Here is a 27,267-nt window from a genome sequence, read left to right as displayed (position 1 = left end):
CGTTATCCACATTTTACTGTCCACGGGTAAGCAGCTATAGGAATAATAATATATATGAGTAGGACGCCTGTGATGGTGTACAATAATTATTATGTTGCGCCAATACTACTTATAGCTGAAATTTGCAATCCATGATGAAATGAACAGTGTAAAGCATTTCTTAAAGTCAAGCAAGTAAGTAAAGTGTCTGAAGGGTAGCTGCATTTAATGTGCTTATTCTTGTTGAACGATTTCGCTATACCCTGCAACAATTCTAAGACGCCAGTACTTGACGCAGAACAGAAGCGAGGATAGTTGTTCCTGCCAGTTTAGGAGCACCGCTACGCTGCCTGCAAACATTACTTACAACTAACATCTCCTAAATCATCGAAAACACGACGCAGGTATGAAACAAAAGCGCTATCAACTCCTCATGAACAGTCGGAGATGGTAGTGTAGTGCAAGAAAGCTGCCTGAATAGATAAGGCGTTATGCTTATCAATATTTTGTAACCTTCTGCAATATCTTGTTAGTACCGAGGCTGTAACAAGGTCTTCTCGCTGGTGGCGACATTCCGATTGCTTGCCAGATCACCAGAACGTGAGTTTGTGCTGTGAAAGACGGAAAAATGCAAATGTGAATCAACCCAGACGCCTTTGCGTTCTGCAGCAGCAGCTGCCAAACTATTTCGCACCAACTGCATCGAGTGCAGAATGCTTGCTGAGCACATGCATACGTGCCATCTGTCAATCCTAACTTCGTTAGTTGTCAAAGCATCATTGTGGAGAAGCCATTATCTCCAATCGGGTGTACGAAGCAGCTTCTCTCGCATGCCTTGCACTGTGAAGTGCGTGACAGCATTTCGACACATATACATCGAGAGTTCTTTCCCTTTTATGAGAAATATTTTCATTCGCTGAAAATATATTTTATTCTGCGCTAGTTGTAACTGCAGCCGTTGCCTCACGTTGAGCGTACGCTTTGGCTGCAGGCCATCGAGGGCTCAAAATATGCTACAGCCAGCTACTAAGCGGTAAAAATATGCATAGGCGTCCCCGAACACAACACTGTGTGACATATTCTGTCTCCTGACCAGATAGTGAGGACTAAGGAACAACTCCTGTGTCTGTTTCGAAGGATGTTTCGTACCTTCTTTGGCTGTACACTCTGGCATATGTCATGAGTTCAAGAAGGTTAAAGACACCAGTCTGAAAGCTGACACCGACTACAACAGTTAGGTCAAAGACAAGTTCGCAAATACTTCCGTGAAGTACCGTATAAACCGAAATATAGGTCGACCTCTCTGATCTCATCTTGATCAGACGACGACTCCCAGTCTGCTAAAGATCACTATATAAGACGAGGGGCGACTTTAGTTGTTGTTTTTTGTATTATTTATTTTGTAGGGGGGAGAGAGGCGGGGTTGTGGCTTATATTCCAATTTATGTGATGTCTGCTTGATGCGGTGTTCCACGCTTGTGATATTTGTCTCGTTGATCTGGGGAAAATTTTGCCAAGCGAAAATACACAGGGTGTATATTGTTTATCGTATTTTATCCCAATTGGCGCATTTCTCCCCTTCTGCCAGATATATAAAATAAAAAACCACGCTTCAAATATTGGCATACGCTAATGGTTGTCCCAAAATGGACTGACGTATCATAAGTTGTATCCATTCGGTAACGTGCCTACTCACCTCCAAGCGGGGTAGCCACCTGTGGTGAAAATCCGCGGCTGCTGTGTATTGGTCCTGAAGAAACAAAAACAAAGAAGGTCACGGGAATCAGTGAGGCAAGCGCTGAAAGTATTCCCTGAGCTAGTAATGACTATTATGCCGTCTTATTCCTGCTATTAAAACTTCATTTGAAAAGTTATGGAATTAAAAAACATTTATAACACAGTCATATCTGCTCTATTCGTAGCCGCGATAGAGCATGAAGCACACGGGCGTGAGAACGATGGCTCTGGTCATAGCTCTACAGTCTCCGGTAGCGCTTACTGCAGGGGCCTTCGGTGATGCAAGCGCTGCATGGAAGGCCCGATGGAGTTGTGCCACCAGCAACACTACCCGCCCACGGCGCAGTTAGGCGCAACGTGACTCGGTACCGCTCAGGCACGACTCGCTCGGTGAGCAGCAGTCTAGAGCGCCGATATGTTCCGTCGAGTGAACCCAGCTTTACTGACGCCGTCCACCAATGTTGCTCCTATGAAGGCATCCCAAATTGAAAGAAAGGGTATTCTGTGCACGCAACATGCAACGGCACTACAAATGATTGAGTGCGCTCGTGGCATGCGTATGTCGATTGGGTTGCATTAAAGACTTCCCGTTGCAGCGCGCGTTAGCACATATGTGCATGTGGCGAAAACTTGAAAACGTGGGTCGCAACATGAATGCAAGTACAGAAGTCATAGCAACTGGTCATTACGTGCACTAGACTCCCAAAAATGCCAAGCCGAAGGGAAAAAAGTGTTTGGCATATTATAGCAGTTCGTTTTGACAGAATTTATCCACAATTACTAAAAATACGATATATGATTTCACCCAAATAATAAACACAAAATAATAAATGGAACGGCGTTAGAGTCAATAGGTAGATGTAGAGAGATACACTTATTGGATTCGCATGCTATGTACAAGGCGTTGCTTTATGCACTCTTGTTAAACCTATCTTAGTAATTGTTACTTGCCGGCGCTGTCACGAGTGCTAAACCAGCCTGCCCAAGAATTCTTGCGAGTCCCTCATATTGATGAAAAAAACTGAGCCAAGCATTTTGGGCTTTACCAACTGTATAACGTGCACACAGCAGTGGTACTTGTGGTTCGTGGGCAATGTCCTCACCGCAATTATTACCCGGCAGACGTCCATTGACGACTTCCTTAATTATTTTATAGTATCGGTCCTGCAAGTTTCTACGTCGTCTTTCACGCTGGCAGAGTTGTCTATGTCCTACAAAACAGTATTTGCCTCTCGTGTAGCTACAGCAGAGTCGCCTCCGCAGCGGAGCAGCAGATGTCAGAGGCAGCTGCAGAAGTTTGGCTTGACCAAATTTGCAATTCATGTAAGAGCCTTTTTTTTTTAATGTATCAGGTCTAAGGAGGCACGCCAGATGTTCCCACATTATTCCTCATATTCTAAAGCTAGGCTTCACTGAGCTCATCTTAACGAGCGTCTACCGTATTTGCAAAGGGTTAACTCGAAGGCTATACAGTTACATAAAACCTCTAAAAAAATTGCAATTGAAAATGTGTTTCATATACGCACGAAGTAACTTCGAAAATATTAGTTGCCTTAAATACTTCCTTCGAACAATACAGAGTGCAAGGAGACTCCATGATTTCAAAGCATTCAGAACGTTATGTTCGAAATCCTAAAGACGTGCAATTTTTGTTATGTTGTGGCAAAGGGGTCGTAATTTATTGAACATACAGCTCACTTAGACCTTGTTTTGGACATTTTCAAGTAAAGTCGCTGCATCTGTTTGTTGTCTCAGCATGACGCACGAAGAGTTTATAGTAAACAAAATGCTACTAACATTTCTAGAGACGCCTTCTTTTTCAGAGCTTTCTGAATGAAGAACCTCCTCAGCCATTGCTCGGCATTGGTGATGACAGAGTACAGAGACAGCCCTAGCCACATGCCGATGTATCCTCCCATGTAACCGAACGCTTCGATGACCTACGATACAAAAGGACGCACAGTGAAAAAAGGATAACCAAGAGACTCTCCTTACCGCCATAGCTAACAGAGTTTCATAAACAATGTATTGGTGACTCGTACAGTGAATAAGCCGCACAGAAAATATCTAGATTCATACCAGAAGACATGTTTGGCGTGCTAATAAGCCAAAGCGGGCTCTGATGCAAGCCGTTTACCAGAAAAAAAATGACATCATGTTACCAGTTGACAAAGTTAAACACCAAAGTAAAATCACAGTATATTCTTATATCGTGGATGACAAAAAAAATATTACATAGAGAAACGCCACAGATAACTGTTCGACTACTACAACTGCGCAAATATACTCACTTATCACTCACTCTCAAGAAAGCAAAAAATTGCCGTCAACTTAAGAGTAACCCGAACCTCTTCGTACAACTTGCCTGCGAATGACAATTTTTTGCTCTCATAAAACTAACTTCATTTTGAGGATTTCCTTGGAGAGGATTTGACAGTAGTTAAATTCTTAGTCGAAGATCTGTAAACTTGGAGAGGCGCACGCATCTACCAGGAGCTTGAAGCAATGACTACATTCCGGAAAAAAATACGAAAGTGGAGTGTCGTAGTTCTCCACGCATTAGATTTCGTGCTCCACGCCGGACCACAGGGAAGCGAACAGACGGCGTCATGTGATAAGCCGTCTAGCAAGTTGCAGTGGCGGATGGGCAATATTTCGATTCTGCGAATGTGTTCAACGATGCCACTTGAGCTAGGGTGCATGGTAAGACACTCGCTGTGCTTCAGCCAATTTTTCTGTCCGTATCTTCGAGTTCCGCGGTTGTGTGATATCGTGGTTGAGATATCGTGGCAATAAGAGCGAGGCAAAAAGTTGCCGACTTTGTGTAAAGTAATATGCAATGCCGCACAAAGCTTGAAAATACCAACAGGCGCTGTGGCTTAGTGGTGATAGTATTCTGCTGCATTCTTAACACATTTTCATAGGTTTCGATTCCAGTCTGCGACGGTCACATTTGACGGAGATAAAATGCAAAACGCTGATGTGCTTCGCCTCATGCAGGCGCATGTTGAGGAAACTCCTAGTGATCAAAATAAATGCGGATTCCTCCGGTACGGCGCCTCTTTACAGCGAAGCTATATATGGCTAGCCGATTCATCCGTCCGTCGCCTGTACGCCGAAAAATATTTCGGCGCTACCCCATGCGCATATGCGAAAGAACAAAGCGAAAGAGAGGAGCGCCATGGGCTGTGCCAGTAGTGACGTAGTTGCTCTCCATCGCAGCCGAGCACAGGCGCAGCAGGTTCTCTCCGGCTCTGAAATGAATAGGCCACGCGCCATACGTACTCCAGAAGAGCAGGTAGCTTTCAATCAGCGACGCCGCGAGCAGAACCAGGAACGAGCTCGGTTACGCCGTGCCGACGCTGCAGCCGGGGCACAAGAACATGCTCGTGCAGCCGTGAGCAAGCAGCAACTGCGTACAGAGGATCCGGAAGCGTACCAAGCCGTCGTTCAATTAGCCGTGGGGTTAACCTAGTGATAAACACCGGAGCCGCACGTTTCAGCTTCGCTGGTTAACCATCTGCACGGAATGCTTGGGAGGTGATTTTTTAGACCTAATTACCTTGACCAATGAATTTTTTTTTTATTCGCCTTGTTAAGGGGGTCCTGAAGGACTAATTGAGCATTTTATTTACTTCTGCTTCATTTACCTGCAAAATACTTATCACAGGAATACTAACATCCAATGGTTCAAAGCTGCTGGGCAACTTATGCGAATTCTTGTGCCTGTAGAATTGCTGCTGCACAGCGGCAACCAAACACAGTAAGGACACGGCAGCTAGTGCACAAGAACTAGCTTCGTTGTTTCGTCTGCTGCAGCAGAAATCGCAGCGCGCCTTTTTTAACCCATCGATTGCTTAGGAACATTAATCTCTCTTGATCAATCAACAAACGCGTAGTGATGCGACCACATCAATACAATTTCTATACATAGTAATCACGCAGCACGTGTTCTCAGTGTTGATACATATAAGACTTCATAAGTTCCAGCGTACTCTACGGGGCTACCCGAACCAGAGCAACGTTGGTTGCAGACGTTGTCGCCAAAAAAGCGAGTTAAGTCCTGATTTGGCTAAAGCCAGTCAAGTAAAGAAACTATTTTCCAATTTGCACCGGTATACGGAGTGCGGATACCTTTTAAACGACTATTCGAACAATTACCTTCAACTTTCGAATTCACCTGCACATGAAGAACTACAATTCGATGTAAGGAAACCAGATAAAAAACTGAGGACGGTGTTATTCAGTCTTCAAAATCTTACCGTGAGCTTTGGTTGGTACTCAAAAATTTTCTGAGAGTCGGAGGAGAACTTCACGTACACTGAAAACGAATTCCTGCAAGACACGTCATCAAAGGATCGTCACATAAATGCGAGTAAAATACAGCGCGCTCGAATGTTATGTAGTAATCCTAAGAAGTTCACATTCGTTAAGAACGTTAAGCAAGCTTAGCATGTCATTTGAAGTACGGCCTAGTGTAAGATACCTGCTAGAACATGAGCAAGCAGCCTCGCGTTCATGATAGGGCAACTGACTGCCTCCTGGCACAACGTACACTCCCTGCAGTTCTCCCTCTTAAATGCATCAGAAATTATTCTTCTGTTACATAATAATAATTCCTATTTGGCGCATTTATCACCGAAAGCTAAATAGGCTCAAGAATAAATATTGTCACCTTGTGAGCCTTGCACGTACACGCATGCAGTCGGCATTTCAGAGCTGCGTTGAAATGCTAGTGGCTTCGTAAGTGCAGGAGTGGTAAGGAGGTGGTCGCCTAACAGCTAGATTTCGGAATGACTGTCAGTGCAGACACTGGTCAAGGTCGTTTATTGCGGGCAAGTGACTCCTATATATACCGTATAGTTCAATCAGGCGTCCTTAGCTTTCCTATAAGAGACACTGGCCTGGACCACTCATTCTAGTTAGTTGCCACTGTGTGTGCGTGTGTGTGTTGTGTCCGTGTGCACTATGTATGAACTGGTCCTTTCATATACCACCTCCGTAATGTGGTGTAGCATGATATGAGAGTATGGACAGGCAAACATCTCTAGCATGCACTAAAGAACGTTTCTCTCTCACTTGTCCATGCAGTATGATGTGCCAAGTAATCTCTGTAGTCACTGTGTATGCTCGCCTCGGGAGCGTATGAAGTAACTCTATATTCTTTTCACCCCTCCCCATCACTGGTAATCAGCGAATTTTGGAGAACCTCTCAGAAGTCCAATCATTAGCATCAGCAAAACTTGTTTAAGCTGCAAAAGGCTTGTATCAAGAACAGTTGATACGGCTTTGCAAAGAAGCAATGCTTTCGTTCATAATCCTAATCCAAACACTAATAAAGAGTGTTCTCTTTTCTTTCTTTACAATATAGATATTTTGATACGAATTCCTAGGAGAGGTGGACATACTTTACAGCTCATGACGTGAGCTTCAGAAGGCTAATTATTAAAGTAATGTTTAATTAGCTTTTTTATTGGTGCCTTGGCGGCAGTTGTCTAAATGGCAAATTTGGATGACGTGATACAGTCATGTTCCCTCTTTTAAACATCTTAAAAATCGCGCCTAATTTGAGATATTCATCATCAAAGTGCGAAGCTCAATCGAGGAAATATGGAGACTGAGCGGGTCCCATTACGCAAAATATACGGCAACGCCCCGTAAAGAAGCGTGGGGCGAAGTTTGAATGATGGCCTGCCGTGGCAAATCCTGACACGACACACAGCCCCACACGCTTCCCAGGCAAGGCGTCTCGTATATCAGTAGCTGCCGTGACTGGCCGAGACATTCGGTTTCCAGCTTTTTGGCGCTTGTCACCACGGGGCGTTTCGGTCTGGCATGATAGCGGGGCCGCCACTTCTGCGCTCCCGCGGCGCTCTGTTTCAATATTGCCTGGATTTACCGTTGAAATTTTATGATAAACATGTTGAATTATATAGATACGACTTTCTAGATTTAAAAAGAAACGTTAGGGTGCATTAAAATATGACTACCTTCAATTTCACCATTTAAGCAACAGTCGTTAAGGCTAGAATAAAATAATTAATTCATTTTTCTTAATTATTCTTCTGAAGCTCACGTTATTAGGGACAAAATATGTCCGCCTTGCATAGGGACTCGCCTACAACATTGCCACGTTCGCGCTGCGCTTATAGCTTCTTTATAAAAAATCTCTATTGCCTAAAAAAAAACACCCTGTATGGTTAGACAGTAGGTTGCCAAATCTGTCATTTCCCGGGCACTTGTTTATTGAGATGCATCTAATTATGTGACACAGCTCCTCCGTTTACAAAACTAGAAGTTATTAAATCTCTATCTGTTCTTGAAACAACTTACTGAGTGGACTTGGGTGGCTCTCTTCCTTTCTCCCTTGCGTGTGTGTGCGTGTATACGTATACTCGTAGTCGCATTATTCCCGTAAGGTTAGATCCAACGCAGCCAATGCTGCCATAACAAATTTGTGTATAGTCTCATGGCGCAGTCAATATCCTATTGCTTAGCGAGCTTGTAGCTAAACGCTAGCTCGTCTGCTAAAGCATGCACAAGATCCGGAGTCCAATGGCACATGTAGAACTTTCGCCCTCTTTTCATAAATCAGTATCTTATTATTGTCATTTGTGAGCCAAACCTGTCATCTTCCATCAGACTGTCCGGGTGTGAGTGAATTATGTCCTCCACCCACGGACGATGCAGCAATATTATTGTTTTTATACACCGTGAATTGACGCATGTTCATCACCCCGTGTCAACTGACAACGAAAACCAGTACGCGTGTTTGAGTGTGAAAAAGAGCATGGTCTCTCTCACAATTCTGGGAGCCTAATTATCACCGTCAAGCCGTCTAAACTGCGAGCGCTTACGGGAAATTTTGACGACTCCACCGCCATGGGTGATCACTGGAGATTTCAATGCCCACCGCTATATCTGGGGGAGCTCCAAGATTAATTTGAGGAGCAGAAGATTGGCGTCCATTACCTCTGAACGAGAACTTTCTTTGGTAAATGATGGAAGTCCCACCTATCTGCGAGTAACAGCGTACAGTAGCTTTCTCGATCTTAGCTTTTGTTTGTCGCGCTTTTAGCTGAAGGATTCAATGGTTCTCAGTCTTGGAAACGCGGGGAAGTGACCATATCATAACTTATCTCAGGATTGATGGGCTGAATACTCCAAGTCCTCCGGAGCCGTCCAATGCATCGACTGGCCCGAATTTATATCGATCCTCGAAGACTGCTGTAGAGAAGCTGTACTATCCAGCCTAGGGGACGCAATAAAAGGTGCCTTACAGGTTGCCACACATGCGATTTTGAGAAGCTCCGCACACACCAAATTCGACATCGAGTAAGAGAAACTTCGGGCAGTTCGACGCCGTGCGGAGCGAATATATAGGCGCACGAAGTCCATTCATGATTTGAGATTGGCCAGACGCACACAGAAGAAAATACAACGCAATATGAATAAGCTGGCTTCACAACAATGGATGTGTTTCTGCGAGTCTCTGGATCTCCGAGAGCCTTTGTGTCTTACATGGAGAACTGTCCTAGGTGCTCACCCGGGGTGGCCCGACACCCCAATAGTACAGTGGTCGCGGGGCCCTCAGGACGGAATACTAAGCCCAATGTTTCTTCATTTAGCCCTTACTAGACTACACGAAGGCCTGTCAAGCGCCGTTCGACTCTCTATCTACGCCGACGACATGTGTATCTGGACGTCAATGGCTGCAACTATTGACAGTGCTCAAGATTATTCAGTCACGATGAGCATCGCAGTCAAAGAAAATGCCTGCTCATGTCAGGCGCATTGCCCGGATCCCTTGCTTCCACCTAGCCGCACTCACCTTGAAAAGACCTGCACGTCATTTAGCTCAACTTCCAGTTCATATCGTGTCTCACTTACATCGTGGTACACACCTGTGACCAGGCCGGTGTCTCCTCCATGGTGTTTGTGCCATCCTGAAGCACACCTATGAATTGCAGCACTTCCGAAAAAGTGAGATCTACCACCGTCTGCACTAAAACAATTGAGCTTACTCCTATTATACGAGAGATACAGTAGCCACGTACACATCTATACTGACGGATCGACTATATCGACCAGCTCTGGATGTGCTGTATTTATACCGACGAGAGGAACAACACTGGGATTCAAGACGTCATATGTTCGGACGTCCACGGCTGCAGAACTCACCGCTCTGCATATGAGCATAACTTTATAGACAAAAAGAGTGCTGGTACATGGGCCGTGTTTTCCGACTCGATACCGGCTTTAGACAGCATGCAGTAAGTTCTCCGAAGGAAAGCTCGCGAACAGCTAGCATACCAAATTGTCAAACTTCACCACGATGTCAAAGAGAAAGGCCACGAAATTATTTTCCAGTGCCTACCTGGCCATTGCGGAATCAGTGGAAATTACCAAGCAGACAAGGCTGTCCGAGAGTAACATCAAGAACAACACAGCGTTCGCATTCGTCTTTCAAGGACAGACGCTGCAAGGCAGCTTCGTCACCTGGCGCGCGAGCTCTCTTTAGCAGAGTGGAACACCCCAAATATAAGACGCACCCTTCGCTTCAACACCGACCTCCAACCGGGCTTCACCGACGCGAGGCTTCGCTTCCATACGGGCTGTGGTTGAGTGTGGCCTTCATGAAAGCGTAGACTACTTTGAATGGAATGACTAATAGTCCTGCATGCGAGGTCTGCGGCGTGGAAGAGGACATCGAACATTTATTGTGCCATTGTCATCGATTTCAGTCGGAAAAACAAACATTATCTTTCGCATTGCGACGACTGGAGGAACGGCCGTTGTGTGTGCAGGTGTCGCTTGAAGACCGTCCCCATGGCTTGACAGACCACAAAGCTATGAAGGCACTTTTGTCTTTCTTGAGAGCGACTGGCCTATGTGAACGCCTTTGACTCGCTCAGGCCTTCCGCGTGAGTGCGCGAGCTCACCGTGGCTTTCCTCCCCTCCCTCCCTCTCTCTATCTTATCTCTCTATTCCCTCTTTCTTGTCCCCCAGAATGCGGTAGCCAACCAGACGCATTTCTATTTAACATCCCTACCTCCGCTCTTTATTTCCTCCTCCTCCACCTGAACGAGGGGTCCTCTTACCTAGGCAGGCTGAACAACCCATTGAAAACAACGCAACGTAAAACACACGTGATCTCGCTAACTGTCGGGTCTCGCTTCCCGGAGTATCAATTTGAATGTACAGTCATGTTCAATATCAGCTGCAACACCGGTCCTCGTGGTTGAAGTGTCCCCAAAACTGCACTACGGCGCCGACATGCAAAAAATTACGAAGCTAAACACCGTTCTAATTAGTGTGATATTCATAAATCAACGTTTCTTTTTTTATAATGTTAAGGCGCCCGTTCAGTCTTGAATCCCCGGTTCACTATAGACGCAATACAGGCTGATGCGTTAGGCCTGCAGGGCTTGAACACGCACAGGGTTCGCAGACACAGCGTTAGCGTACGGTCACGCTGCTACAGCGCAGCGCAAACAGACAAGAACTATCTCGTTGGCTGTTCCCCGGCAAGAAGGCTGGTTAGCATCAGGATAGACTTGAGAAAGAAACTATTCGCCTCCAAGTCCTCGATATCGAGGCACTGCAATTTCGCAGCACGACATCAAAGATCCTCTCTACACAACTAACTGGCGCTCTTGATGCTGAGAACCTACGCAATTTTGTAAGCTGATCATTTGCCTGGCTGGAACTCACGTAAAGGATGAAGAACTCACGCGCCGAGACCAGCTTTAGTGACTTGACGTCTGTCTCAACCACCTTCGGTATATAAAGAAGGTATAAGTGCATCACGTCGAGCGAAGCGGCTGATAAAAATAAGTACGAGAAATAGAAGTGGTTGGACTTGAAGTGCACATTAGAATAAATAAAGTGAAAGAAATCTGGTACTCCGAAGGGTGTATACGTACCTTTCTTTCTCTTTCTGAAAGAAACAGACACACAAACATCTTTAGCCCCCGAGCACAAGCCTTATCTATATTATATTGTGTTTTGTCTCTAACTTCCGAAACAAAGACTTATTATTACAGAAACCCTTCGTTCTACAAAGTATAGCACAGCAGTCGAGGCTACGTGACAACTCTTCTAACGTCAGCCATTTCGGGTGTCTAAGCTAAGCCGTATAGTCGACGGCTAATGCGTGCAGGTCAGATAAAGTTGCAGTTACTGCGCACTCGTTATTTGGCAGAATACACGCCACCACACACCACGGGACTTCATATTAGCAGCTTCGGCGTGCAGTTGGAAAATGTTCGTTGCTCGTTATTCAGAAAAAAATTCGCGAGAACAACAAGGACACTAACAGCTAAGGTATAAGCAGCGCATGCAGAAGTTACGAAAAGCTTCCTGCGCCTTGTATGCGTCTTGCTTGTGCCTTCGCTGCAGGTACTTGCCTACTTTTTTTTCTTTATTATTATTAACCATATTTAAGGAGAGGTTTGTGCCAATGTGTGGCGCCGGCTACTCTTACTTCCTGCATGATGCAACTTCGTAGCGCGTAAACAAAGGACGAGACATAAGGGTGAAACAACAGCGTTGTTTACCTTATGTCTCGTCCTTTATTTCCGCGCCACGAAGTTGCATTATGGAATGCCAACTAACCCGATCTCTAATACTGATTATTTCTGCAGTATATCTTTAAGCCAACACAGGCACACGGTATTGTCATAACAGTTCGTGACATTAAAGGTAGCGCATGAGTCTCCACATAGACGCCTAGATAGAAATCGGCTATATACCGCGCAATTCGTTGGCTGGGTTCTTGATTATGGGGATAGGCTCAGCACAGCGCCTGAGACAGCGACCTATTGAACAATACTATGCTGCTGAATAAGCACGCCGAACGGAAAACACTTCTGAATGTGGTATATAGTCACATCAGTCTTGCAAAGATGGGCTGCCAGTGAATTCTTTATATGGGGCACGTACACGCAGAGTGACACATCGCGAACAAGCGGTTATGCTGACTCGTACGCGGAGGAGAGCAGAATGCTACACTCCGCTCAGTCGCCAACGCCTCAGTTGAAGCTGCTGAACAAAGATTATTCTAGTTTCTCGTGTCAACTTCCATTACATACGCCGGGAGAGTAATTAGTTGTGTCTGGACCAACTGCAGAAGAACAATTGTTTAATTGATGCGAAAGGATCAAGTGGCCCGTTGAGCGAGAAAGCCGGCGCCTGTCGTCTTCATAAGCGAAAAACGGCACCTAAATTCCCATTGGCTGCAGGCGTCGCCACATCGCGAGCGCGCCTCGACGGAGCCGAGCGGGCGAAAGGAAACACCTGTTGACGCAATAGAGCGCCAGGTGTTGTGTGAAGGGGAAAGGGCATCGCCGCGACGCCACGTCACCCTGGCTTTCACTCTCGGAGGGTTCTTTGTCCGGGCAAGCCCGCGCCTACCCGCCGTGGTTGCTCAGTGGCTATGGTGTTGGGCTGCTGAGCACGAGGTCGCGGGATCGAATCCCGGCCACGGCGGCCGCATTTCAATGGGGGCGAAAACACCCGTGTACTTAGATTTAGGTGCACGTTAAAGAACCCCAGGTGGTCGAAATTTCCGGAGCCCTCCACTGCGGCGTGCCTCATGATCAGAAAGTGGTTTTGGCACGTAAAACCCCATAATTTTTGAAGCCCGCGCCTGCGTTCTAACGGCGCGTCGGGAAGGTCAAATCAAAATGAGCCAAGCAAATGCTATTTAGGAGGCGTTGGTCAAGCACCTCAACGCGCTCGCTTGCCCGCGAGGAGTTCATAACTCGAAGGACCGCTCAGCGGCGTTTGATTGGACATCAGTGTTTTCGTACTCACAACTCATAAGAAGTGTTTAGGTGTCCTCGGATTTGTTTGTTTTTTGCGACTTCGCGGCTCTTTCCACCAATTCGAAACTAAAATTCGTTCATCGTTCGTAAGTTCCCTGATAACACAAAGTAAAACGGTCATCTTATTCTGCAACAGCTGCACCTTTTAATGAACACAAAGAACACGAACATGGATACGAAATTTGTGGTTTAGTTAAAAAAATTAAGCCTGTTAAACTGCACAGCATGTCCCCCAGACTTACCCGGTCTTCTCCCAGGCTTGTAAGACGGACATCGTACGACGTCTCTCTGAAAGACATGACTGATTCAATTTAATTCAAAATGCTTAAGTTAGGTGGTGAGAAAGTTACAGTGATATAATTTTTAGTCTTTGTTTGCGACATGAATAAACTGGCTGGATATAAAATTGTGCTTCAAGGGAAGCCACGCTAAAGCATTAGCAAAAAACTTATTCAAAAAAGCACTTTAATAAACACTACACTTCCGCAGCGGGCGTGAATGTTGTGCAAAAATTAATGTCCTCTTATTTTTAAGTGTAGTTGTACTCTGAGTCGTAACCTAAATGCCTTTGCCACTAATGCCAACTCTACGATTTCATTTTAATTAGAGTTCATATAGCCCATAACGGGATATATTTCTTCGCGCCAGCGGGTTTACCAAAAAAGCTCTAGTTGCTGCATCGTATCCAGCTTCCAAGTATACACACGGTGTCTTTCAACTGCGGTAGCACTGAAGAACACGCATTAGAAATACGCTGCTTGTGCGCTAATTGCGGCAAACAGCATGAGTGAATGACAGTTAATGTCAATGAGTGAATGTCAAGCGTCGTCATACGCATGCAAAATAACGGAAGGTAAAAGAATTTAGTGAATCTGTAGGATAAAGTTTGCATCATACCATGATAATAGCGCGTAGAACGCATAATTACAATTATACATACGTCATTAAAAATCAAGAGCAGCCACCAAGAGAACCCTGCGCCGGTGCATCTTCTACTTCACCAAGTGGACATTTTCACCAGAAGAAGTACTTCCGAAAGGTATTGTTAATGCAAAAAAAAGTGTGCTGCAGTGTCCGAGGCCCGTGCGTGGTATTTGCGCACGTACGTGCGTCTGAACGAAATATTGAGAGTATTTTGCTGTTGTGGGCGGTGACCTCCATGCCGTAACCTCCCCGCTAATACGTTCTATCATCTCCCCTTTTCTATGGTAAATAATTGAACGTTCGCTTACTCGCATGGTGCTCCACACTTCTTCATGCATTTCGTTAAAGTCTTGTTCGTGATCTGTTTGTCGCAGATGGCTGGAACAGAATAAGCGCAACATAAAAAATAAACACTGTGTAGCAGACCTTCAGTGGTGAAACCGGATTGAACAATGAATTCCGTTACAGCAGCATTCCTTATTCAACCACTGTTGATCGCTTCAAGTCTCCACCTTCGTAGCAAACTTTGTTTCCCAAGAAACGTGGAAATCTACATCGGAAGAAACGTTACTGCCCTCTGTTAGCTATTGCAGACATCACCTCGGCGTCACGACCACAGCAACATGTAAATTACACTTCAAGCAGCTCCCCATAGGACTGCAAATTCCTTGTTAAGCTTGGCAGATAGGTCATATTTTTAGTATTGCAAATAACGTTGGTAAGTTCGTAAGCACGTAAAAATTAAATACGGGCAGCACTCCTATATCAATACCGCAACCAGATTCCCGTGACTTCCCAGATATTGGCAGCGTCTGACTCATTTTTTTTTTTAACAGAGCACATAGCTCTTAAGTTTAATGATGAACTAAATGTGGGAACCGTTTTTGCCTCTCCCGGCGTAAAGGTGACCCGAATACGCGAAAATGTCATGAGATCGTAACATGTGTCGTTACCACGATGTAGCGCGCGACATTCAACAAAGAGAATTTCTTCTATTTTTCCGGCTAAAGAGCAGGTTCTTCAGCAGAAAAAAAAATTAGAGATTTTCGCAGAGTAATCTATTCGTCCAAAGTGATCCTAGTCGTTTAAAGTTGGTCTTTTGCGTAGCTTTATGTCCTTGCTTGTATTGCGTGCCCATCCTTGAAGCGTGCGATGCAACACGGACCGCTGGTCCCTGTGGTTGATATATATGACAACGGCAGAAGAAACAAAAACAGGAGAGAGAGAGCTGAAGTATGTTTCACATACTCAAGCTTCTGTTCTCACGCGGTCAGACTCACCCGTATTCTGGTAACTGCACGTCGGCGCTTTAAAATTGGAGCCATACTCGTGCTGAGGCCTGATGCAGCGACATGTTTTCATTTCTTGTTTTATGAGGCACTCTTGAATGCACAACTGTGAAGCAAAATAAGCCAAAGTAGGAATTGAAGAAGTTCCCCGCACTCCCAAAATAACGTACTGATAGATGCTCGCGAAATGTAAAAGCTGTCATCTTGACTGGCTCTTTCGTTTCTTACTTCTGGTTTTCTTTATTTCATTCGGTCTGTCTTCTTGTTTTTTTTTCTTCACCTTAGTGGTTCAGTGCGTGTTTTGAGCACCTACTCTCTCTTGAACTAGGCGTTGATGGCTGTCGACGCACCCGTAGGCCTCGAATATTTTCTCGAGGCGCGCATCAACTGCTGCGTATATTCGTGCGTGTTATCTCGTTAGTGATCGCTGCAGCTACAAGCAGGTCCTTCTTAACACATAGAAGCGGTGAGCACGTTGTCACTGATTGTTGTGACAGAAAACCATTTTTACGTGTCGTCTTCTCCTTGTGTTTTCGTCCCATTCTTGCGCTGTTTATAGTATGATTATTACCACGTTGCCTTGGGCATATATTTAAGGTCTGTTATGGACAAAACTAAAACACCACGTACGTAATATACTGAATGACACACGTCAAGCAACATACATCTTGAGTTAGATAGCCCAGGAACTCGTCCTTCTTTCCGGCGGCCTTGTAATCCGAACATTTTGATGCGAATGGAGGTGGCAGGCGACGAACTGTTTGCTGAAATAATACAGAATACAAGACGACGATGAAGTCCGGAACCAGCCTATCACGTGCATGGCCAAAATAGCTTCAACACATTACATATCAAGCTAAGACACCAGTAAGCTAACGTGCATTTCGTCATGACTGTACAGGATGGCCGGGCGTCGCGTAACTACGTTGCCGTGGGCAGGGAAACAAAACGGGACGCCTATTCTGTGAGTCGGCGAGGCAGTTGCGCTCGAAATTGATCGCATCTGGTGTCGCTGACGCCACATACAACCCGGCAGCGAGGAAGAAAGGCCGGCGGGGGTTGTATTGGTTGGCGGGGGCGGGGGTTGGTATGAAAGGCTGGGGGGGGGGGGGGGGGGGGTGTATTTCAATTTTATTTCGCTTATTAGGCATCCGCATGCGGCGGCACTGACGTGAACGCTCTCATCAGCATCCAGCTCGACAAGCTAGCGCGAGCTATGATCATGATGCGGCATTGAGAAGCCACAGACGTTCTCGTGAGGTGGCGCTGACTTCACTGCCGAATGGGGTGCCGCCAAACTCGTCCAACCGACGCACTCATGTCGAGGCAGCACTGATACAACGGCGACACCTCTTCGTAAGAAGCGGAATTTAACACGACCCGACGAAGGTAAAGGCGGTTCCTTCGCTTACCGATGCTGAGTAAACCGATGTGCGAAATACTACTACGAGGTAAATGGATGAGAGCGCAGCACAGAACAAGTGAAATCCGACCAAGCTTCTGACCGAGAACGAGGGTTTAGGGCGGATGATATCTGGACAGAATATGAGTTAATCTAAAGGGCGTGATTGCGGATGTATACCTAATGAGTGGGGAGAGGTGCAGCTAGTGTAACGCGTAGTGCGTCTGAGGTATGCGCTTCAAGTGTGACATCAAAAAATAGGCTATTGAGAAAAGTAGTTGACTCTGGGTTACCATGGCTATCTTCATTTTTCCTCCCAATTTCTAGTGTCGCAACTTCGCCTGAGTAATCACTGCCTCCCAGCCCACTACTTGCCTGTGATCCACCAGGAAATTGCGAATCGAGTTCGCAGCCAAATGTGCTGGAGCGCGCAAAGTGACCTTGACCGGCGTTGTTAAAAAGTGCAGAGCGTGTTAAATGTTGTATCTGCGCTCAGTTTACTTTGGCTGCTTTCTTCGGTCACACCGCCCGCAAGAGTCATTCAAGGTTCTATTTACGTCATTGCTTGTACTTTTGTAAAAGCAGACTTATTTAATATTAAGAAACAAGGATTCGTCAAGTCTATCTTGGTTCAGTGGCGCTTAAAACAAAGCCAGAACATCACGCCAATGATTTTGACTTTTTTTGTGTGTGTGATACTATATTATATCTATACTAACATCGGCAGACAAGTACAGGCAGTCTCTTCGGCGAGCAGCGCACCTGTGCCACGGAGACAGTATACGTGAGTCCCGGCTTGACCGTGATGGATGATAGTCTGTCTGGTGGACATGTCTCCGACCGGTGAATGACCAGGGGTAGCTTGTCCGTACTCTGCAGCTGCAGAACTTTGGCCGGCGACCACGCGGCGCGGAGAGAAAGCTCTGCAAATTCACAGCTGCACTCTTAACGCAACATCGCGCGGCCAGCTACAGCGCTACCGATCCCTTTATAAGACGTGAACGTGTCAAGCGAGTGAGCTACGATACTGTGAACTTCTGCATTGACGGCTTCATAGTGATGACACTTTCAAGACTACTGTGCCAAGCACACCGCAACGCTCACAAAAAAGGCAAAATGCTTTACTTGTTATACAGCAACTGCTGGTTACAGATATTTCTAACGTCAGGAAAGTCAGGTCACTTACTAGCTGGCTACTACATCGTTTCAAGCAGTCAGGCTGCAAAACGTTTGGTAAAACGTTCGGTAAAATGATGGGAATTCAGCCGACATTCGAACAAATGCTGACGAACAAAAGCCATCCCTTTTCTCGGCACTTAGGCTTTCGGCACGATCTGTCAATATGCATACGACGAGGTTGCTGCAATTGCGTAATGGCGAATGCTCCGCACGTCGGTCTGGTATAGCGCTGTCTCACATATGCTATGCCTTTAATTAAGTGGAATCGACTTTTCACTTTCTTTTTCTGTTCTGCCGTCGGTTTCGCATTCACAAACAACGAGGTCGGAACATTCTGTTTTCTAATCTCGCGCCAAGTTAACGCGCAGTCGTGTCGCATTCACCCTTTAGGGTCTCTGTGCTAATGTTTACCTATTTTAGTGACTCTCTTCCCTATAACCACCATTTATTTCTCGTTTTTATTTCTTTATTACTATTACTTATATTTGTGTACAAGATCTGTCGTATTTCTTTCTCAAGTTCTCTTTTATATTTCACCTAAGATTTATCAGTTTGCTCTAGCAAGGCTGACTACTCCTTTACAGGTTTCTTTTAATCACTTATATGCTTCCTTTGTATTTTCATTTGCATCTTCCGTTTTCCTACTGCCACGTGATTCAATGCACCTTCGCATTTCGCGTGCGATGCTTTAACAATTGAGCTACCGCGCCGCTGTTTCCCCCTCCACTTATTTATTTATGTTTCCTAGTAGAACCCTGGGAGTGTTAGCCAGTGCCACCATTCACAGACCTTGGTGGCGGATGTAGAACATCCTTTCTGCCGCAGGCATCACGAGAACGTGATCTTTTTGGGTGAAGGCAACCGGTCAATAAACCCACACATGCTACCAGAAGGCATCAATGTTGCCCGATTGGAGACCCTCGTTATGTAGCAAACGAGAAGGGGGTTAACCGAGGGGCCCCAATTATTAGTCATTCATAAGAAGCCAACAAACACTGACGCCGAGGACAACATAGGGGAAATTACTTGTGCTTAATAAACGAAATAAAGAAACGATAAATTAATGGAAATGAAAGTGGATGAAAAAACAACAAACATGCGAAGGTTGTGGGACCGTTCCCCACTTGCGGCAAGTTGTTTGTTCATCCACTGTCCAAACACGGCCTTCGTCAGAGTACAGTATATTAAGTAAACACGGCTTACTTCCAAAAGGTTCGTCGTCTCTTTCCTGCATATGGTACATCGAGTCCTGCGTGCTGAACTTTGAAGAAACCCCCTATATATATAATATATAAGTTATCCCGTCTTTCTCTCTCACCATACAATGTTGCCCCATCCACGTCATCACTGCCGATGTACACAGAGCAAGGCGGATAACTGCAAAGCTAGAAAACCATCTAATATGGCACTGTAGTGCCCAAAAGAAAGCACTAACCCCAGGTCCAAGGCACGTTGCATTTATGAAAGCGGTGATTCCGGTCCGCCCACTGATTCGCGTCCACCGTGTAACACATGGAAGCTGGGGATCGGAAATACGTCATCCTCATCCTGCAAATAACCAATGAAAAACTGTAATTTTCTTGTACGTTAATTCTTTTTTGAAGTTAACGCTGTCCTGCGCAGTAATGTTTTCTTTAGGGAAACTCATCTGGATATCGTGCAATCTAAAATGCACAACCGGTAGGCAGGTTGTCTCTCGATTCAACCAAAGAGAGAAAATGCGGTTCCATTACGTATAGTCGAGTGCAAAAGTCTGAGGAACACAGGTACCGCTAAAATGTTTTTCTCTTCGCAACCTCGGTATAAAAGCTGAAATCAAGTGGAACTGCCTACTTAGGTCTGTTTTACCCGCGTCATGCATTAATACAATTTCAAGTTGTACGGCTGGACTAGAAGAAATATTTTTTTTAACAGATGCCATGGTCTCTAGACTATTGCACATGACTGTACTTCTTATTTTGCTAAATAATTATTTTATCAGAACCTGTCCCTATAGCGCCTAAAGGAATCAGCAATCACCATGATAGTAGTGCAAGGAGATGTTGATCAAATTAGAATGAGAGCGCGCAAAATGTGGTTCAAGGTGTCTTAGCTTCTAGGCCCACCATTGTCACTGCGTATGGCGTTAGAACGGTTCAGTCAAGGAAACCAAGTGCGAGGATTGAAACAAGTAGCACCGACTAGGGTACGCAGCGATGTCGCGTCGAGTTCTAGTGTAATCATCAGCAGTAGTGTTCTCATTTCTTCCTCCCTTTCAATTTTCTTTTAATCGATAGCGCGTCGGTTTATGACATTCGCTCACACTCGTGCGTTGTGCGTACTTGCAGTTTATATTGCATTAAACTGCTCGTTTGTTCGGTTTCCCATTGAAGAAGTTGTTCGGAATATCAAAATCAAATTATACTTAGCAACTGTCGACGACTGGGTGCTAGCAAGATTTAGAGACACGTACACAGTATACCATCGCCAACAGCCATCACAGGAACTTCTCAGGTGTGCTCTTACAGACGCCATGTGGCGCTATTCTAGCGAAGGAGTTGTCGGCACCGCAATGTCGGGACAGGCACGCGGCGGCGTGTTGTGTGCTTTCGCATACTGCGTTGTATGGCGATGGACTTCTCGTGTATCGGGTGAAGCGCGTACGAAGAGCAAGAATGCAAGGTTGGTGCCACCGAAGGACCTGCAAACGTGCCGAGGGATTGTATGGGAGCTGCCACCCACGAGCCACGAAGGCTGCAGCTTAACGCCGGAGACGTGATAGACTTTTTACGGCGAAGAGCTGTCTTGGTTGTGGTATCCACGGGAAAGCCGTCGTCGGTGGCCGGTCCGAACGGGCACGGTGGAGGGAGGCAGCGGCGCAGCCGACATCAACTGGCGGCCGGACGCGCATGTCGACAACAGCTTGGCGGGGAACCGCACAGCTCCAAGAGTTTAACAGAAGCAGAAAGCAGTCCATTAAGAAACTGAGAACAGTAAACAACAAAATAACGACACTGTTTCTCGTGGATGTCAGTCGCCTTGTTAGGTGACGTTAAAACAAGAATCTTATAAGCGTTCCATAATTTTTTTCCCTGTAATACAAAGCAGTATTAAACACGTCATTGCATAGTATACATTGACGGCGCCTTTAGGGCACCAAGGGGGACACGAAAAGGGGAATCCGGACTAGTACGTTGGTTAGGGCCTCCTCGAGGCCTCCGCGTGCCCGGGGTGCGTAAAATCGGCTAGCCGCTCTTGTATGTGACCACCTCCCGGCACGAACCGACCTCGATGGCCCCAACCCATGGACCCGTCCGGGCTTGGTGTCCCCGTTGGCCCCTTGGACGCCTTGGAGATCCTGCGCCTCCCGCTTTGTTATAATCTCAGATGCTATCCTCCTTCGCTTGGTGATATTATTTTCGCATGCTAAATAATGCCACCTTATTGGAGATATGTATTGCAGAGAAGCTTATTAAAGCACATCCGTCCTTATGGAACGCATATAAGACCCTCGCCGGTGTTAGCAGGCCGGTGAATATAGGCTGGGGTGGTTTTGACAGAGATAGTACGTTGTAAGCCGCTTTTCGCTGCTGCAGATATCAGTTATCGCGAAGGGCGGCAGAAATCTCTTCAATTTTTTTAACAGAATGTTTCTCGGTTTCAAGATTCAAAATTCATTTGGGTCAACTTTACCGACACATTTCTTCTTCAGTGCAGTCGGATATATATATATATATATATATATATATATATATATATATATATATATATATATATATATATATATATATATATATATATATATATATATATATATATATATATATATATATATATATATATATATATATATATATATATAAGTGCACTGAATATTTATTTAGAGCCCGAGCCCTCGGCACGCTCCCGTGCAAGAAGTTTTCCTACCGCACTTTGCCGCCGTCAGGTGTGAATGTCAAAGTTTCTTTTCATTTTACCGTTGCAGAGACAGGCCCGCACACTACAGCTGTATCAGCGGTGCAATCACAAAGCTGCTCACACTTCGAGGCAGTTGAAGGAGAAGCAGGAGCTCACAGTGGAGCGCATGCTGCAACGGAACAGGTCGCGCTGCTCCAAAGCGATGCGCTGACGCATTTCAGGCTCGAACTGAACCTGGTAGACATCTTCAGCCAGCGTCTGCGTGAAGCAAAGGGCTGTCTGCAGTCAATACGCAGTAAGAAGCCAACGTACAGTGTAGATTACATGTGTACAACTTGCTTGCGAAAGAGGCATCGCCGTTTAGTAAATCGTGTCATTATGTAAATAAACTTTGTATAATAATAACAAATTCCTGAGTTTTACGTGTCAAAACCCCGATCCCATTATGAGGCACGCCGTAGCGAGGAATTCCGGGTTAATTTTGACCACCTGTGTTTCTTCAACGTGCACAAAAATTCACGGCACACAGGCGGTTTCGCATTTCTCCCCCATCTAAATGCGGGCCCCCGAAGCCGGTATTTGATCTCGCAGTCTCGTGCTCAGCAGCGCTACGCCAAAGCCACTAAGCAACCACGGTGGGTAAATAAATTTTTGCTGCACTTGTTTATTCGCTGTTTCTCAATGTAGGGCGAGAAAAGGCACGTTCATTTCCCATCATTCCCACGCCTGCAATAGCATCGTAGCTTTCATGCATGAAATTACGCCGCGAGACCTTAAAATAATGTAATAGATAAAAGTGAAATAATTCAATTTTACACCAGTGTTTGAACGTAACGAGCAATTCAGCGGGCTTAGGAGATGTCATATAAAATGCTTTCTTCCTTACGATCGCCCTCATCATCCATTTCTTTTTGCCGAGAACTATTGCAAAATGAAGCCGGCTTCTCCAATTCATCGCTTGTATAGAAGACACGACTTCCACCTTACACAGCTGTGGCAAACTTCATTATGATGTGTTAGGTATCATGCTATTTGTCATTTCAACTTAAGTACTCTGATGTTCTTTATTTTCTTTGTATATTTAAGTACTGTTTTTGACAACCATTACCACCTCCCCTGTAATATCATCTTGGCCCAGGGGGTAACGTGGTAGATAATACAAACATGAAAACAATATTACGCACCCATTTCTAACCTGCCATTTAAATTTGTCCTCCACACGTTTTGCGTAAAACACCGGTGGTATGGTATTTCAGGTCTCGTGAATAAAGACTTACGTCCTTGAATACTATTTATTTACTTATTTATTTATTTATTTATTTATTTATTTATTTATTTATTTATTTATTTATTTACCCGTGATAGGAGGCGAAGGGAAAAGCCATTCAAGGATCGCTTGAGGGGGTCCTTCGCCTCCATACCGACAAAGCCCCATACATTGTCTCTGCGCCCGTGAATAAACATATTTGTTTCTGATAACAGCCTTGTATTACGTGGCAGGTCGTCTAGCTCGTATATGACCACATCTTTATTTCACTAATTTACTCTGCTTAGAAATTCAACAAAGCAGAAGTCACTGAAAACAGAGTGTGGCAACAATGCCGCTTCAGTGAGCACAGCGTCGAGTCTTATGCTCCCAACAAACCCTCGATGCTAACCTTACAGAGAAGTTTGCAGGTCTTGTCTAATCTACGAAGTGTTCTTGGAAGCGCATATTGGAGAGAGCGATGGTCGAAACTGCATAGTAAGACATAGTAACCTTAATTGCTTATCGCTTGATGGCGGCCACAGGCCACCGCCCCCATATCAATCGCTGCTGATTTCTTGATTAACAGTCATTAGCGTTAACGATTGTTGGCGTTGCTCTCAGAAGCCACGGCACACACCGCTCCACAAAGTCTGCTCCACATGTAAGGATTGTGAAGCAGACTTTGTGTAGCTTTAGTAACGTCATTCCCACCAAAACCTTCATTTTGGTTACTATAGGAAAGTAATATCACATGGAAAAATAGTTTGACGAGGACAGAAGCAATAATGACGCAACAGCAGTTACCTGAGCTTCAACGGTGCACGCATTCGGGTACAGCTCGCACAGCCGCGATGTGTTGATCCTGCGAGAAACATCGTTGGTGCAGCTTGCCTAACTTTTGTCATAGAGTTCCGCGCTAATATTGTAGGGAAACCACACTGTAGTCGACGAAACATCGTGGTAATGACAGATTTTTCCACAATTTTGCAATGCTTTGTTGAGAAAACATATTGCGGCATTTTGCTGTTGCTTGCGACCCAGTTGTGTTAGCTGTTAACCTCACAACATATATTTACCCAAATAATTGTTCTATGTCCCTTTCTATTTTACGTTATTACGTAATTGGAAGTGAATAAATAAACGTCAACACTTTGTAGTATGCGTGTCGGGAAATTCGGAAGTTTGAGAGGTAATACTAGCCATGGCCAAACGATATGTTGAACGGTTTTCTTTGTTTATCGAGTATTATAAGTAGGCCAATTGTAAAAAAAAGGAAGTTAACCGTGCGTAATTATTGCCATGCAAGGAGGTTACAGAGACAGATTAGCAGTGAATAGTATGAATGACAAATCCATGTACTCGGAGTCGTTTCCCCATTGCTCGAGACTCCACTCTGGCACCACACGCCTGGCACTAGCGCCAAGTCTGGTAATCTTTGTACAACACTGCACTATATGGTTGATGCCACTGGTTCGAGAATGCCTACCTCTGCGCTTGATCTGCCTGGCAGGCAAGCCACAGTTATATTGGTGTAGCTCGCTACTAACGCACAGCCGCCGCTTATTGGTGTTTCCACCCTACGCCAGGGCGTCAGCCACTGCACCTTACAACAAAGGCTTATCACGACGAGTGCATTAACTCCCACCGCAGCGGCTCGCTTCGCTACATAGCGAGAATCACTAGGAGGCGGCGGTCGGCCATCACGCACTCAAGGTTTGAAGTGCCTCCAGCGAGAAGCCTCTGACAGAGAGCACGAACATGATCCTGGAGGCTGCTTTCCTGCATTCCGGAAAATTGAGTGCGATCGAGGCTACGTGCTCTAGGTAGTTAGGCCTGCAGGTCAGGCAAAAATAAACGCATGATTATGCATTTAACAAATTCATTAGGAAGCTGCGCGTGCCATGAAACTTGCAAGCTGTATTTCTGAAAGTTCAAGGCGTATCTGTGTAAGAATTCTTTCAATTCCAATTCCATAACGAGTTTGGATCTAGCTAATGTTCCGGAGCCTGCAAGTTTTTCTAGTTCAGGTGAAGAGGACAGGAGCCAATTTGTGAAAAACCTGCCAAAATACTATGTGCGGTTAATACGGCTGACGACTGGCTTCCTACGAACAGTTGGCTGCTTCACGAGAACAAGAAACGCTTAAGAGCTCCGAAACGCAATAGGAAAATATAGCGTATTACTGCTTCTTCAAAATTTCATCGAAATCTTCATTACAAAAAGCTTGATAAAAGCTAAGATGCTTCCCAGCCCCATGACGTGACAAGCCACGAGCGAGCACACTCACCAGCTCTCAACGCACACGGTTAATCCAGGAAAGATTATGTTCTGACGCACTTCCTCGATGATGGTGACCGTGAACGGGTAGCGCCGGTACATCTCGATTATCTCCGACGTTTGGTACAAGAAGCCGCACATGCAGCACAGCCATACCAGCACCCGCACCACCGTTGATGAATGCAAGTTCATCCTGGCTGTTAAATAAAAACAAGTGAACGGGCCTTTACGCATTAAATTCTGTATGTTTACTCAACAGGTGGCGTACGCCCTGTCTTCACTCGCATAATTGCATATAATATCCCAACAACCTTTTGAAAGCTCCTTGTTCCGTCGTCTGTGGCTCGCAGTCACATTTATAAACACTTTTGTTCGATATATACTACATGGAAAACGGCCGTGTCTGTAATATTAGTGATCCTGACCAGCCGATCGCAATACCTTGACAGACGACAACTGCCCGCTGTCATCTACTGGCGTAGTAGTGAAGGCTACAGAGACAGTACTCGATTTAAGGGCGAGGTTTTCGTGCTTGCGCGATACATACGCTGTCAATGCCTCACGAGCTTTCCGTAATGTACACTTCAGTATGGCCGATGTACTTCACTCCACAAATCCCCTTCCTGCCATGCAGCACATCAAATTAGATCAATTTGTGAGAAACCTCACTCCCTTTCTTTCTTACCACATTGCTCTCTCCCTTTGTTTCATTTCGCACAATAGCGTATATAGTCCTCTTGACTAACTTTTTGATACTTCGTTCACTGCATGAGAAACTGTTCATTTAGACAGAGGAAAGCCATCGCTTGTGCCGTGTGCTTCTCTGCTGCTTAATAAGGGGTAAGAAGAAACTCGTCCGGCGGACAACCTTACTGAATAACAATTGTGTCCGTCTATTTGTGAGGCAGGGGTGTTCGAATAGCGTTTTAAGTGAGCTGTGCGGATGCAAGTTCCTGGCACTATAACAAATGGGCCGTTGCGCAAAAGCTGTCTTTGGATATGGCAGTGGTGGTTTTTAAAGAAAGACGAAAAATCACAGTAGCTGTCTCACTAACTAAGAACACCTAAACAGTGCCGTACGTAAGAAGAAAAATGTGAAAAAAAAAGAGAGACGGAAAGTTGGAAAGCGCTACGATGTCAAACGCACGGGCAGGGCGGGTTCGGCGGTTAGGACAGACGTGAGCAATGAACCCTGTGTCTTAGAAAAAGTCCCGAAGAACGCCATTATAGAAACTATTTAAATAGTCAATTAATAACACGAGTTTGCGGACTGCTTGTGTACCCTCCAGGATGTGGAGGGATTGTAAAGTGGCAGATGGAAGCCTAAGAAAATGATAACCCTCCAGGTGTTTGAGGCTGTCTGTGGTATGCGGATGGCATTGGAGGAGAAGTTGCCTGAGAGCCTCTCCTTCGTGACAGTCCTTTAAGAATGATGTCGAGCATATACGGCGCCTGAGTGATAAAGGCGCATTCCTCTTAAATGAAAGTACTCAAACTCGCGGAGAA

At 45.4% G+C, this 27,267-nt stretch overlaps 1 protein-coding gene across 1 annotated transcript; it reads right to left on the bottom strand.

Annotated features, from left to right (window-relative positions):
• Nucleotides 1-26,192, bottom strand: LOC142581812 (acid-sensing ion channel 4-A-like). The gene is made up of 14 exons (XM_075691262.1): nt 25,772-26,192; nt 24,289-24,346; nt 22,357-22,493; nt 19,774-19,886; nt 17,922-18,082; nt 16,423-16,521; nt 15,749-15,863; nt 14,777-14,846; nt 13,787-13,832; nt 11,643-11,656; nt 5,979-6,051; nt 3,514-3,656; nt 1,676-1,729; nt 1-590 (listed from the first exon to the last, which is right to left on the bottom strand). Exons 1-14 carry the CDS (start codon nt 25,993-25,995, stop codon nt 509-511), a joined length of 1,389 nt encoding a protein of 462 aa, XP_075547377.1. The 5' UTR covers nt 25,996-26,192; the 3' UTR covers nt 1-508.
• Between the last annotated feature and the right edge of the window lie 1,075 nt (nt 26,193-27,267).

The sequence above is a fragment of the Dermacentor variabilis genome, chromosome 5, assembly GCF_050947875.1.
Source record: "Dermacentor variabilis isolate Ectoservices chromosome 5, ASM5094787v1, whole genome shotgun sequence".
NCBI classification, from domain to species: Eukaryota; Metazoa; Arthropoda; class Arachnida; order Ixodida; family Ixodidae; genus Dermacentor; species Dermacentor variabilis.
The sequence above is the reverse complement of the archived record's forward strand: the minus strand, read 5'-3'. Positions and strand labels throughout refer to the sequence as shown.